This window comes from Terrapene carolina, unplaced genomic scaffold, assembly GCF_002925995.2.
Source record: "Terrapene carolina triunguis isolate 2854851 unplaced genomic scaffold, T_m_triunguis-2.0 Scaffold88, whole genome shotgun sequence".
In the NCBI taxonomy this organism is placed as follows: Eukaryota; Metazoa; Chordata; order Testudines; family Emydidae; genus Terrapene; species Terrapene triunguis.
In genome coordinates this window covers 36,623,159-36,638,565 of record NW_020664439.1, presented here as the reverse complement: position 1 = coordinate 36,638,565, position 15,407 = coordinate 36,623,159, and the positions used below count along the sequence as shown (strand labels likewise).

At 40.0% G+C, this 15,407-nt stretch overlaps 1 protein-coding gene across 1 annotated transcript in view; it reads right to left on the bottom strand.

Moving 5' to 3' along the window:
* FNDC3B (fibronectin type III domain containing 3B) overlaps positions 1–15,407 on the bottom strand; it is a 390,987-nt gene that overhangs the window by 123,779 nt on the left and 251,801 nt on the right. The window contains exons 7-8 of the mRNA XM_026650044.2: positions 11,273–11,331; positions 1,024–1,181 (exon numbers count right to left, since the gene is read on the bottom strand). Coding sequence (XP_026505829.1) covers positions 1,024–1,181; positions 11,273–11,331 — 217 coding nt within the window. The remainder of the gene's footprint in view (positions 1–1,023; positions 1,182–11,272; positions 11,332–15,407) is intronic.

Sequence of the window (15,407 nt, the reverse complement as noted above, 5' to 3'; positions counted from 1 at the left end):
AGGGATTGGGAATGGCTGAGCCATTACAAACATTGAATCTATCTCCCCTTGTAAGTATTCTCACACTTGCTTCTTATCAAACTGTCTGTACTTGGCTACCTTGATTATCACTTCAAAAGTTTTTTTCTCTTACTTAATTGGCCTCTCAGAGTTGGTAAGACAACTCCCACCTGTTCATGCTCTCTGTATGTGTGTATATATATCTCCTCGATATATGTTTCACTCAATATGCATCCGAAGAAGTGGGTTGTAGCCCACGAAAGCTTATGCTCTAATAAATTTGTTAGTCTCTAAGGTGCCACAAGTACTCCTATTCTTTTTTTGGTAATTATTATGCTACCTGGATTCCCTTTAGTGAAATTCATAATAGCCAATCTGGCATCTCAGCACTTTTTCCATATTGGTGGTCACTGGGTGAAGAATATATGGAATTACACTACACATACTTGATCATAAAATGAACTCACAGGATCATAGAATTTAGAAACAGAAAAGTCTCAATAGAATTATAACTTATGTCACAGTTGGGTCTGGTGATAGTAAAGTGTACAGAGGATGATTTTGTTGGGGAGCCTATGTAATCCACTGATGAGTGTGCATTACAGGTCCCCCTGTGTGCTGATCTGCAGAGAGTATGAGCTGTTACAATCCCCAGCTACAGAGACATGGCTGTTAAACTCACGCTGTAGCAGCTGGTGGTTTTAGCTCTGGCAGGTGGCTGTCACACCAGGAAAGTACATGTGAGAGAGTTTTGATAACTTGAGGGACAGGAAATGGTAGCTCTATTCTTTGGAGAGGGACAAGGCAGAAAGTGACAACATGTGCCAGCTCTGCTGGGGGGTGGCCCTTCCCACACACATGGTCTTAATCAATTTGCCGGAAGCTTTTTCAGGTGGGGCTAGAATTACCAAAAATGGGACAAAATACTTTTTTGTGAAATTGGTAGGATACAAGGAACCAGGATAGCTCATTTTAAACTAAAATATAAACATAGAACAACACATGAAAAAAGTACATAATTACCTGTAAATTATCTTGTACTTTCCATCCCTCCCTTTGTCTGATAAGGCAACCTCGTAAGTACAAGTGTAAGGCAAGCCATTATTGTGTCTATCCACACTTAAAAGGCCAGTTGGAGGACACCATGTAAGTAAAACTGTTCTTGCTTGAATATTTGAAACCTATAAAAGAAATGTTAGTTGGTGTGAATTCCAAGTACTGTGTTCTCTTATAAATATATGAAATATATTTACTCTTTACCAAGTAATTGCTTATAAATACCTCCCCTAAGAGTTATTAAGGAAACTAAGTAGTCATTGGTGAGAGATGAAGAACTGTAATGAACTAGAAACTGGCTGAGAGACAGGAAACAAAGACCTAGGCTTCGCTGTGGACAGTTCAATGATAATCACGTCTCAGGATGCAACACTGATCCAAAAATATCCACAGTGCTATACATAGACAGGAAAAACAAAACAATTTAGGACCGCTTCGGGTCATAAGCCAATCTCTAACTGACAATTGCTAAGAAGAAATTTCCCCTGCTGCAGGCTAGTTATTCCATCCATAATTGTCCATTTAGGGATTCCTTGAACCTTCTTCTGAAGCATAAACTGCTGACCACCATTGGAGACAGCATACTGGACTAAATGCAGTATGAGGTGCACTGGAGGTGCACTTGTTAGGAATTGTGATGTTCCTGTCTGACCTTAAAGTCTATGAGTCTATATGTCCAAATAATCTTAGAGCAGACAGAGCCTAAAACTAGTACAGCTTTTTTTTGCTCTGCCACATTCCTTAACAGGACAATCCGCTGGCATAATGCCAGAAGCAGCATATTCATCATAGGCCTGTACAGTACAGTAGCTTCCATTTGAACAGACTTCTGATACCATGCTGAGAGAGGAAAAAACGTTAATGCTTCTAAAAATCAATGTTTACAGTGGCTATCCTGGAAAGAAAGTACTGTACTTCTAAGTAACTCTTTTGAAGAAATCCCTGAGAAATCATTTTGTAGCCCTGAGCACTCTGCCACATAATCACTTGAGTTTAGATAATGAAAATGACTAATCTCTTAAAACTGCAATGTCAAATGTAACAGTGAAAAAAAAATAGCCTACGTGAGGAGGGGCTGAAGTTACATTCCAGCGCACAAGGTTTTATGTTTCTTATTAATTTCTGCTACATGTCAACTTTTACAAGTTTTATCATTCTAGCAGATTCCTCCAAAAAACATATAGAGCAAAAATCTCTGTTATTTCAGAATGTGTAAGAAGCTGAATGATTTAGAGACTCAGTTATAAATTTTCTATACTTTTCCACATAAATCTGGCACTCCTCTCCCATTAATGATAACAGTACTTGCAAAACTAATGTGCTGTGCAACTGTACTTGGAATTTACTTTTTGAGGTCCAACATAGCTTTCTAAAATGTAGTTTCATTGGGAATGTGGTTGGACTATCCAAGTTTAAAGACGTACTTTCCTGCAAGAAAGAGCTCTGGAAATCTCTAATGTCCATAATGAAGATCATTTAAATCTCATCTGAAAAATACATTGCCTCTAGCTGAAAAGCACCCCAGCTATTGTTCCTGATCTTGATATATTAAGCAGATGCCTTCTAAACCAACTCCTAAATCTGAGATTTTTTAACATACTGAAAAGGGGGTGAAACCATAAAATGTTTCTCATCTTAACATAAACACTGCTCTCAAAGTTACCAACAACATTTTAGTTTAATGTCAGTAAACTTAGATAACCATGCCCAAAATAAAATATCTCTGCAACATAAGTTGAAATTGTAGAATATGAAATGTTAAGTAGTATCAAAACATTTTCTCAAGAACCATTTGCAGATTAGTCTTACGCCAATTTTATTATCATTTCTTGTTCTCCTACTGTTGTCCTAGAGGTAATACAATAACTGTTTGCTTCAAACAACTCAACTGGTTAAAAATTGCACTGGATTAGCCAGACATCTATAAGAAAAGCCCAAAGTCTCAAGTCAGACAAAGCAATTGAAAACTCTTAGGTATCCTAATAGAATGAAATCATAGCCAAAACTAAATATATTTACAGTTAAAAAATTACATTTGATATCAGTTAAGTATTTTACAGGCCAAAGAGAATTTAGCAATAAAAAGATCCAAATGGTAATTTTTTTTGGACATACATTACTACCAGATGACCTACTGTGAGATTTCTTCTGTTATTATGGACATATGCTTGCATAATTGTTTTTCATACATTCAGACAGGGATTTGGAACTTGATACATAATATCCAGCCAATGTTCTATTGAAATTTTTTTTTATGACTACTAGCTAGGACACACGTATATATGCTCTCTATTTGGTAAAAAGCCTTGTCCTTTAATGAACTTCAGTAATTTGAAGAAAGTCAAGTTTCTCTTAATGTGAGAGAAATAGTAAATCTTATAGGCTACCCACAAGAAAATACTGGTACACATTTAATACTCTGAAGTCAACGTGGCTCTGCACAGGCTGGTTCACATAAGGATAAAAGCTTACTACGGCTACCAGCTAAGGGAGTTGTTCCATTAGCTGAAGTGCTACAGGTTTAAGCTCTTGGTGCTGAATATCCAGGTTTCAGTTCTTCTATTGACTTGTGATGATGGTGATGGTGGTGAACACACAGCAATTGCTGATATCACAAATTGAGTTTTAAAATAAACAGGTAACCAACAATTAAAATAATTCCTAAGTGAACCCTGAAAGTGCCAAACAGGTTTTCTGACACCCTCGCAAAGCCTGCATGGCACGCACTAAAGGTTATTTATACATAAATGGCATTAATTGTTAGATGAAGTGACAAACTGAAATTCGGAGTCCACATTTTTAGCATGGCAAACCACAATAGTACTATCCTCAGGAGAGTGAGAATTTGGAACAAATAAATTTGTATGACTTAATGGAAACACAATCTGCTGTCCAGTGAGCCAACAGGCTCAGTCTGACACCACAGTCTCCAGCCACAGGTTGTGTATCTTCAATGAGTGGTAAGTTGCTTCTCGGTATGAACAAATAACTTCTGCAAGGATCAATGAATATTATGCCTGCTATGGAGGAAAGAATATAGGCCCAACTATTCAACTTCCAAACAATAGGCATGATCCTGAAAAGTGCTCAGTGCTCTCAACTTCTATTTGTCCCAATGGCAATTGAAGGAGCTGAACACCTTTCAGAAGATACTGAGCACTTGGGCAAGATCTGGCCCAATACCTTTCTTGAACTGTTTTCTTTATGCGTATGAGAGCGTCATAGCTATTTCATCATGCTGGGTCCAAACCCACTGAAGTCAATGACAAAGTTCCTATTGTCAAGACAATGCAATTAAGAACATAAGAACAGCCATACTGGGTCAGACCAACGGTCCATCTAGCCCAGTATCCTATCTTCTGACAGTGGCCAATGCCAAGTGCTTCAGAGGGAATGAACAGAACAGGAAATCATCAAGTGATACATCCCCTGTTGCCCATTCCTAGCTTCTGGCAAACAGAGGCTAGGGACATCATCCCTGCCCATCCTGGCTAATAGCCATTGATGGATCCTATCCTCCATGAATTTATTTAGTTCTTTTTTGAACCCTGTTTATAGTCTTGGCCTTCACAGCATCCTCTGGCAAAGAGTTCCACAGGTTGATTGTGCATTGTGTGAAGAAATACTTCATTTTATTTGTTTTAAACCTGCTGCCTAATAATTTCATTTGGTGACCCCTAGTTCTTGTGTTATGAGAAGAAGTAAATAACACTTCCTTATTTACTTTCTCCACACCAGTCATGATTTGACAGACCTCTATCATATCCACTGTTAGTCGTCTCTTTTCCAACCTGAAAAGTCCTAGTCCTATTAATCTCTCCCCATATGGAAGCTGTTCCATACCCTTAATCATTTTTGTTGTCCTTTTCTGTACCTTTTCCAATTCCAATAAATCTTTTTTGAGATGGGGTGACCAGATCTGTACACAGTATTCAAGATGTGGGAGTACCATGGATGTATATAGAGGCAATATGCTATTTTCTCTCGTATTATCTATCCCTTTCCTAATAATTCCCAACATTCTGTTAGCTTTTTTGACTGCCGCTGCACACTGAGTGGATGTTTTCAGAGAATGACTCCCAGATCTCTTTCTTGAGTGGTAATAGCTAATTTAGATCCCATTGTTTTATATGCATAGTTGGGCTTATGTTTTCCAATGTGCATTACTTTTCATTTATCAACATTGAATTTCATTTGCCATTTTGTTGCCCAGTCACCCAGTTTTGTGAGATCCCTTTGTAACAATTAGCTGTCTGCTTTGGACTTAACTATCTTGAGTAGTATTTTGCCTCCACACTGCTTACCCCTTTTTCCAGTTCATTTATGAATATGTTGAACAGTAGTAGTCCCAGTACAGACCCCTGGGGGACACCACTATTTACCTCTCTCCATTCTGAAAACTGACCATTTTTTCCTACACTTTGTTTCCTTCTTTTAACCAGTTACTGATCCATGAGAGGACTTTCCCTCTTATCTTATTCCAGCTTTCCAAAGCCTAAACCAGGAGGTCAGATTCTGATCCGTTTCATGAATTCCATTTCATTATAACATCTACTCTTCTTCCCTCAGCCAGTGCAGGATTGTTAACCAAATAATTTTTTCCAGACCAGTTTTATATGACTCAAGAGAAGAAGGAGCGTCCACTACTTCTCCATTGGAAATAGAATGCTTTTATTCTATTAAACACTGAACTTGCAGTACTGGTATAAAATACTTAAGTGTGGTATTAATTCTAAACAGGAGAGCTGTCTTAATTCTACCCTACCAAAATATTAAAAACTGGAAGATTTCTTTACCATTTGGGGAGATGATTCCCCTTTGTGTACTGTCTTTACGCAGATAAGGCCCATGCTGTCAGAAGTACTTTTTCCAGTTGGGTAACATGAGCCATTTTGTCCTACAAGCTATTGTATTTGATTTTTACAGATTTTTTTTTTTAAGGTTGAGAAGTAGCTACACATTCTTTGTCATGGGAGTTTTCTGTGTCTAGTAAAAAGCACAGCTAATTAGTTCTCGCAAGCTTCTCAGCTTACATGGTAAACGTCTGCTTTATAAGCTACCGAAAAGGTGGTGGAGTAAATAAATAATCCCAACCCTTGCATTACTTTATTAAAGTTACGAGACTGATAAATATCAGTTCTTCCAGTCATTCAGGTCATGAGCAAGGGCCAACGTTTCCGTACAAGTTTACTTTGAGATTTTGGGCTAGTGTTCACAGGCCTTTTGTGATTTGGGGTGCGTGGGAGGGGGGTTTATTGTAAGTGTGCGAACTACACTGAATGAAGCATTCCTTTGCTCCCCAGAGGGCAATATTTGAAAGACTTGTGGGTCAAATGAGCTCATGGCTTTTACGAGGTCAAGTTTTCCCTTTCAAATCATGGTCTAACACTGCAGTCCTTAATCAGGCAAAAATCCCGATGACTTGAAAGGATAGCAGGAACAGGCTCTTTATGAAGCCAATCTTCATTTGAACTCAGACCTAGCATACCTGTATTGCTTCTTTACCTCCTTCCCCCGCCATCCCCCACACTGCAGTTGTCAGCATTTGCTGAAAGGATGCTATAACCTTTCAAGCATCTCTGTAGCCACTTAGATCTGTTTCATTGTAGTTGAACACAACAGCGGCACTCAGCCATTTTTGAAGCTTGGCCTCGGGTTTCTCCTCTCTTAGGAAGATGGCTGCTTCAGAGAATGAGTACCTTGTCTGTGACATTAGGAACTAGAAACTCACTAGGATTTCAGGTTAAACAAACAATCCTGGGGAAAATCTAATCCTTTAAAGAGCTGCCTTATAAAAGAGAAAATTTGGTATGATCCACATGAAATTTCCCGAAATAGGTGGCAACATTAGATATTGTACAATGTACTCATTGCTTGAATTTCAGTCCACTTCCAATTGATTCACTGATGCCTCATTACTTCATTTGTTTTACATACACGGTATTTCTTTTATTAAACAATTTTATTTTTCTCTTTTATAAACGTTATGCTTGGGCTACAAATATTTTACTACTATTGAAGCAATGGCATTACATACCATTTTTCTCACTAAAAACTACATGTACACATTATATACACGTAGAGTGTATATGTTATATACATGTACATACACACAACAAATGATAGTAGCCTATGTTATTGTTATGAGCTGAGTGAAGACTTGTTATGGGTTGAGTTAAAACACCATAAAGATTGATAGGTGTGAACTCACCCTTCAATTAATATAACTATAAGCATATGTACCACCTAAGACAAAAGTAGTCTGCACCCACTCAGGAGCTTTTGTCTGAGTATTGTTTCGGATAGGTGTGAGTAGGAAAAAAAGATCACACAAACTCAGGACAGACAAGAACAGACAGAGAGAGACAGAGACAGCCTGAAGGGGCAGCTGAAAATATGGAAGAAACCTGGGAAAATGTTTTTGGGCCTGGGTGCAGGATAAGAGTGTGCTCTGGTATTGTGAGCAAAAGAAGCTGTTTTCTGCTCTTGATTCTCAATAGATTCAAAGTCATAAGAACATAAGAACGGCCGTACTGGGTCAGAACAAAGGTCCATCTAGTCCAGTATCCTGTCTACCGACAGTGGCCAATGCCAGGTGCCCCAGAGGGAGTGAACCTAACAGGTAATGATCAAGTGATCTCTCTCCTGCCATCCATCTCCACCCTCTGACAAACAGAGTCTAGGGACACCATTCCTTACCCATCCTGGGTAATAGCCATTAATGGACTTAACTACCATGAATTTATCCAGTTCTCTTTTAAACACTGTTATAGTCCTAGCCTTCACAACCTCCTCAGGTAAGGAGTTCCACAAGTTGACTGTGCCCTGTGTGAAGAAGAACTTCCTTGTATTTGTTTTAAACCTGCTGCCTATTAATTTCATTTGGTGACCCCTAGTTCTTGTATTATGGGAATAAGTAAATAACTTTTCCTTATCCACTTTCTCCACATCACTCATGATTTTATATACCTCTATCATATCCCCCCTTAGTCTCCTCTTTTCCAAGCTGAAAAGTCCTAGCCTCTTTAATCTCTCCTCATATGGGACCCATTCCAAACCCCTAATCATTTTAGTTGCCCTTCTCTGAACCTTTTCTAGTGCCAGTATATCTTTTTAGAGATGAGGAGACCACATCTGCCACAGGACTTTATTCGTTCTTTGAAAATAAACAAAACTGCACCAAACAAATACCTGACTATCAGAAATTTCTACTCCTATCTGGAATGCCCACAGGGCCCCAAACTTTGATTAGCCACTCAGGTGAAAAAAGGGAAACAATATAAATTTATTATTAGCATGAGGTTGGGATAGCCTTGTTACTTATGAGTGTTAAAGTTATAGGGAAGTACGCGGGTCATCCCAAACATGTACCAATACAAGGGTTACACCACACCATCATGTAATCAGCACGTGCCACATATATCACACACACACACACACACACACACACACACACAAAACCAACTATAAAAGCTATTTTAGGAATGTTCTAGAGAGTTTAAAATTTTAATGGTACTATTGTTTTATCCCTCTGCTTGTAAAGCTAAGTTTCTTAGGCTTTGTCTACACTGGACTTTCGTCAGCAAAACTTTTGTCATTCAGCCGAATGACAAAAGTTTTGCCAACGAAAAGCGCCAGTGTGAACAGCGCTTTGTCAGCGGGTGAGCTCGCTACGCTGCGTGCCTTTTAGTGGCATGGCTGTAGTGGCACAGCTGTGTCGCTAAAAGGTACGTAGTGTAGACATAGCCATAGTTATCATGAGTCCAATTATACAGGATTCAGAGGTAACCATAAAAACTTCTAAAATAGCTTCTCTCTACAAAAAATACTCAAAGATTTAACATCAGAATTTTCAGGATCTTCCAAGGTTAGATATTTCTCCTGTCTAATGGTAACAGTCTCCTGGATCTAGCTCTGGAATATTCTTTTCCCAGGTCTGAAGAAGAGCTCTATGTAGCTCGATAGCTTGTCTCTATTACCAATAGAAGTTGGTCCAATAAAAGATATTATCTCACCCACCTTGTCTCTCTAAGCAGACATTAAAACAGTCATTGATGACATTTTGAATATTGCCCACCCTGGGCAATAGGCCACTGTAACTTTGAGTGTGCACGTTTGAGGAGCGGAAGATTCCACATTTGAAGGGGGGAAAGGAAGGAAAGTTTCTTTTTAAAATGGTGGCTTTGGGGACTAGTCAGAGGTTTAGAATGTTGGCCGCAGTCTCAGAGATGGATCAGTGGGAAAAGTGCCTTTGAGCATATCCCTTCTCAGGCCTCAAGCCATCACCAATCTTTGGGTGGAATCATACGATTCTCCCACTCTCAGACAGGGCCGCCCAGAGGATTCAGGGGGCCTGGGGTCTTCGGCGGCAGGTCCCGGGGCGGAAGGACCCCCCGCCGCGGGTCTTCAGGGCACTTCGGTGGTGAGTCCCGGGGCGGAAGGACCCCCCGCCGCCGAAGACCTGGAGCGGAAGAAGCTCCGGGGGCCCGGGCCCCACGAGAGTTTTCCGGGGCCCCCGGAGCAAGTGAAGGACCCTGCTCCAAGGGCCCCGAAAAACTCTCGTGGGGGCAAATTGCCCCACTTGTCCCCCCTCTGGGCGGCCCTGCTCTCAGACCAGGCCTTGGGCAGCATTCCCTTGGTACTAATTGCATCTAAGCAGGTCTGATTGACCCTCAGACCCTGCAGTTCTGTTCCCTCCATGGGCAATGACAGTGGCATCCAGCAACCAAACAGCCTTCTTAAAGCAGAGTGTTATTTATTTTGAACCAAAGCATTTAACAGAAGACAGATCTTAAAAAATAAACCAATCTATATACATGTTTGTCTTTTGTTAAGGCTCACCATCCCCTGGATCTGAGAAAGCCCCACTCCTTTGGAGTCCCTCTGGGGAGTCTCTCTCTGTGTTAGCTTTGCTCCCTGAATAGCTGCTGACAAGTGACACACACATACCTTCCTCTCCTGAGAAGAGCTTTTTAACTGTTTAGTGTTCTTTTGATCTCTGGGCTTGCTGCCTGGCAATACAAAGCTTGCATCTTCATTGGCGACAGGATATAGGATCCTCAAAGCTAACAGTTTCCCCCATTGTCTTGTCACTGCCCCTGAACCATTTGTTTGGAGATTCTTACCAGGATCCACTGGGTTGCTTCCCTGCTTGTTTTTCCCACAGCCCCCTATTAAGCTAGAACAATATATCCATACTGGAAAGTCTTACAACCCAACATACAATAACAGCATCTCACTAACCAGGTCACAGATAGTGTTTATAAATTATTACGTCTCAATATTCTTAGAGTATATTACATAGCAATTCCACGGCAGTCACAACAGTGAACTAGTTTTTCTCTGCAGAACTATCCACTGCTTATGAATAGACACCAAGGGCATGTTAATTGCAATAGTACAGTACAGAGGAGTTAGCCAAAATCTATGAGGTCAATCACATTTTTCCTGACACAGATGTTTGTAGCGAAAAAATTAAATTGGTGGGGGGGGGAGGGGGAGGCTGCATAAACCATTGCAACTTCAAGTCAGCAGGGATTTAGAGTCCTCATTTATTCCTTTATTGCGTAAGGCCCCGATCCTGCAAACGGATGCATTGGTGCAGACTTTAAAGTGTATGGAGTCCAGACTATTTTTGTTCACATAATGTCTGCACTGGCACATCTGTCTGCAGGACTGGGGTCTAAATTGCAACAGAAACATATTTTCCACACTTTTCAATGTTATTAAATAATACAATTTGGTTTTTTCTTGTCAGAGTTTTGGTTTTTAATTCCTAATTTATTATTTCAAATTAAAGTTTTTTGGGGCCAGAGGATAGGAGAATTGATATTAAATAAATAAGTATTTTTATTATTTATGTCCTTATATGTGCATTACCTTATACAACACATTAATTAAATTAGTAAAATTAATAAATTCATCCAAGGATTTCAAAGTGCTCTACAAACAGCTATTAATTAAGCTCCAGTATATGTTATAAGACACCTAGAAATTATGCCCACTGTATGGACTGGGAGTTTTGCCTCAGTGTGTACTTTGGACTGCAAAACTGTGATCCATAAAAATGTTCTTGGATGAAAACACATTTATACAACATTTTAGCATACAATAATTCAGATGCTACCCCATATTTCACCAGCATTATACCATGGACAAAAAAATACACTTGGCATATTTGTGAAGTCATCTTTTTTTATAAATCTGGAACACATACCTGTGGTTTCTCTATTCCAGAAAGAATGTCTTGAACTCTTTTGGTTTCTGAGTCATATTCTGTAAAACAGACGGGAAAAAAGTAAATTACCACCATTAGATGGCAATAATGTCACCAAACTCTATATTCCTCCATTGTGAAGTTTTTACTAGGAAAGAGACAGAGAACAGTAGGACTGGTTCATCAGAAACAGTTTCTTGTGGCACAGTTTGCTCTTATGTAACAATGGCAGAAGAAATACAACGTATGGTTCCTTATACATGAATATGAAAAATATGGTATAAGAATGAATGGCCAACGACATTTTCAAGCCTTAATGACTGCAGCTACAGAGCTGACATCCGCAGACTTCCTAAACCTCTTAACGTTTGGTTTCATGTGGCCAACCCCCGGCCCCTCTCCCCCAAACACACACAAAAAACTTAGTTCCACAAATATACTGCAAAAAGACACAGGGTATTCTATAACTCAATTAATGTTAAGATTAATCTGGCTTATTAACCAAAAATATCTTTATTCTGTCATCCATGGAGCTCCACTGCAAGGAGAATCCTCACTTTCTTACTTAGAGCCCACTCTGCTGGAAAATGAATGGCCTTTTTATTTTAATGGAAGTGTGCTGGCCAAACATATTACCTTTCATAAAAAAATAAAGCAAAGTAATTTTACCACAAACAAACAAGTAAAAACAAAATGAGCAGGATCCTTGATATAGCAGAATAAAATTCTGGCACAGGGAATGTAGAAACTCATGAAGAAAAAAATGGCAGGTTTAAATTAAAATCTCCAGAAATGGCTACTCCCCAAAAGGCTGACCTATTTCTTGAAGCTCAAGAATTTGCCCATTTTTGTCAAAAACCTGCTTGGAAAAAAAATACCACCACCATTTAAAAAAGTTCCATGCACTAGCATGCCAAAAAATTAAAACTGGTTGAGTACTGACAGGCAAAACTCCAATGTAAATGCTCATCTCCTCCTGAAAGAATGCGCCTTAGTATGTAGCGGGAATGACAGCCGGACTGCCTCCTATGATCTAGAGTGCTTTTCCGTCTCAGCCACTTGACAAAAATTAACCTACGCTAATTCTGAATAAGAGGAAGATAGCAAGGGCATTTTTTTCCACAGTCTTAACACACTTTACCAGTTGTCCAAAGCGTATAAATTAGCATGCTTCAGTACGGATAAGACAAATCTGACTTGACAACTATACAGATGGGCATTACCCCACTGAGAGGAGACCCAGATGTTGATCCAAATACAAAGTTCGTCAATGATTAGGGACTTTGGGGATTCAGTGTTCCCTTTAGTCCTATTGCAGAAGCAGCCCCGAGCCACGAAATTTGGATCCAGATCTGAAAATTCTGAAGGGGTTCAGAACCAGTGCTGTGGGCCCATCTCTAAAGAATGTCAGTATGAAACTGCTTCTACGCCTACAGTGGGTAAGAGAATGCTGTTACTATGCCACTGAAAGTTTCTTTTATGGTCATTACATCACCCTCAATTACAGCCCCAGAAGCTAAGTTTGAATCTTTCTTGACCTTAAATCCTGAACATGTGGGCTGAATTTTCTCTCCTCAGTCTGCTTTCTAGCAAGGGTTCTATCTGTGGCACCCTAACTAAGAGATGAAAATCAACCCTAAAGCTCAATGAAATTTCACTTCCCTCTCCTTGTGAAAAATGATAGCTTTGTACAGTAACTAAGCCCTTTTTGATGCCTTGCAGACAAAGGGCTGCAGGCGTAAGCCATTCCAAGTCCTGGAGCCGAATAACGAGACCTAAGAGAGTAGGGTATCCCCAGCAATGACAAAAATGTAAAGGCATCGGCTTTCTAACCAAAGTTAACATATCCCTGATCCTAGGGAAGCTTTTGATTCCAGTTCACTAAGTACATAGTCTGCACACGTGCACACGTCTGCTACATCAGCCACCCACACACTTCCAGGCTCAGAACGGCTTGATGCCAGATGCACAATGCCTGTCATCATGATTGTCCACATGCAGTAGAGGTCAGTTTAGAGCTGGAAGCAACTAAAAGAAACTTCTTCAGAGAACTCAGGCAAGTAAAAAGACCAGTGTCGATGTAACTCAGGAGAGATGAGAAGTGGCAAGGTGACTCACCTATGAATGAATTTAATCCACATGACCAAACAGCTAGCTCTTTAAAGGACCACTGATGCTCACCACTGGGTATGGAAGGTTCTGATGGCAAGATGTTTTTCCCACTCTGAGGGCACTCACAGAACATTTAAAAATTAATTTATTTAATCACAAAAGTAGCGCTGACCCCCACTGCTGACATTTTGCTGTAGAGTGCAATCATTTGGTGTCATCCGCAGCAAAGCATTCCAGTACAAAAGACTGCAAACCACCAACACTAGTGCTAATGACACCCCTGCACACTGGCAGTTTCGGGGGGTGGGGGGGGAGTCAAGGTCTGATGAGTATCAGAGATTGATTTGCCCTTTTTTACACTTCCAATTGTTTCTCTGGTTTGAAGCAGAGGCACACAGTGGCAGGAAAACGTACTGAAACTTGCACTGCCATTACTCGTGCTGTTGAACAGACAATGTTCTCAGGGCAGTTAGTCCCACACTCAAATTACAACCCAGTTCCAAATCTGCTTTTATATCGGTTTAATAAACCAAGGAAGAATTTTCATTTTTGAACATTCATTTAAAAATTCAATGTCAAGGGTGTTCTGCAAATATTTAAACAGGCAGACCATGGGATACAGAATGCACTGCAGTCCTTTCCCATATCAGCAAAAGTGCCAGGATTGTGCAGGAAAAATATAAGACTCACAAACTTAATGCAAGGAACATACAAATGTCACGCCTAGTTGAGAACATCTGCATATTCCATTCATGACGTTTGTATCATTCATTCATGATCCCTGTACTTTTGGAGGTATGAGTTACCTTAGGCTTACGCCATTGCTGCTAATACCATAAACCATTCTGTCTTTTAAGAAAGGAAACAATTGCAACACCATATACAAGGAGAGAGAAGAGCTGTTCATCATATGAACTTTCAGATCACTACACTACACAAAGTGGATGCCTGGAAGGTTTAAAAAGCACCACGCTGCATTCAGGGACAATGATTATGATGATGACAGATCATACACTTTAAATGGGAGGAAATATAAACTAAAGAGACAATGGACAATAGAGATGCACATGAAAGTCAAGTAGTAACATAACACCAGTGGAACTGACATATGGCAAAACAGCAACAACTTTTTATTAAAAACAAGTAGTGATATTTTATTTATTATTCATTATTATTATTATAATTATAATAAAGGACAAAGTCACTCACAGAGGTGATAGTTCTTATAGCATTTCTTTAGGTTTTTCGTTTACTATTTGATGAACCAGATGAATTCTTATCAGGCTTCTGTGGGCTACTGAGATCTGTTCAATACAAATATGATCATCCACATTCTTCTGGGCTACACTAGTCTATGGTGAACTAGAGAGATCATGGATCCTTCCCTCAGCAGGATGCTGGTCCTGTTTGTCACCAGATGGGGCCAGTCTCTTTGCTAACAACATATTCAGGTATCAAACTTGAGCTCTTTCTCCTGGGCCAACAAGGAACCTTGGGAGCCCTTTGGAGGCAGCACATGATGGGGGGAAAAACAGGATCTTGAATGATTCTAAGTGATTCCCTCTGGCTAGCTGCAGAACTGCATTGCCAGTCTCTAGAAGGGGCTGCATCCAGCCCCCATTAACAGAAGGCCTTAGGAAGAATAATGACACTGGGTAGTACAGAGCACATCAAAAATGAGTTCTCAACCCAGAGGCCGCAATCTCCAGCTCATGCAGATATAAAACACCTAACCATGGCTGTGCTGTGCTAGTAGAGTAGCTTCCACCCTTTAGGCTGAGGAGTACAAGTATCATGCAATGACTGCACGTATGGTAGGGAAGGGGGATCACAAACCCTGCTTCTAATGGCCAGCAAATTTTTAAGACAAAAATATTACCCGCGATTGCTTGAGAAATTGGGAGTATGCCCATCTGTTTAAGGGAATCCAATGGCCAGTTTTGTTTGTTTTTAATCTCTGACCTCTTTCTCACGCTTCCTGGCCTGTCTGAAATCAGCAAATGAAAGCTGTGTGCGTCAATCT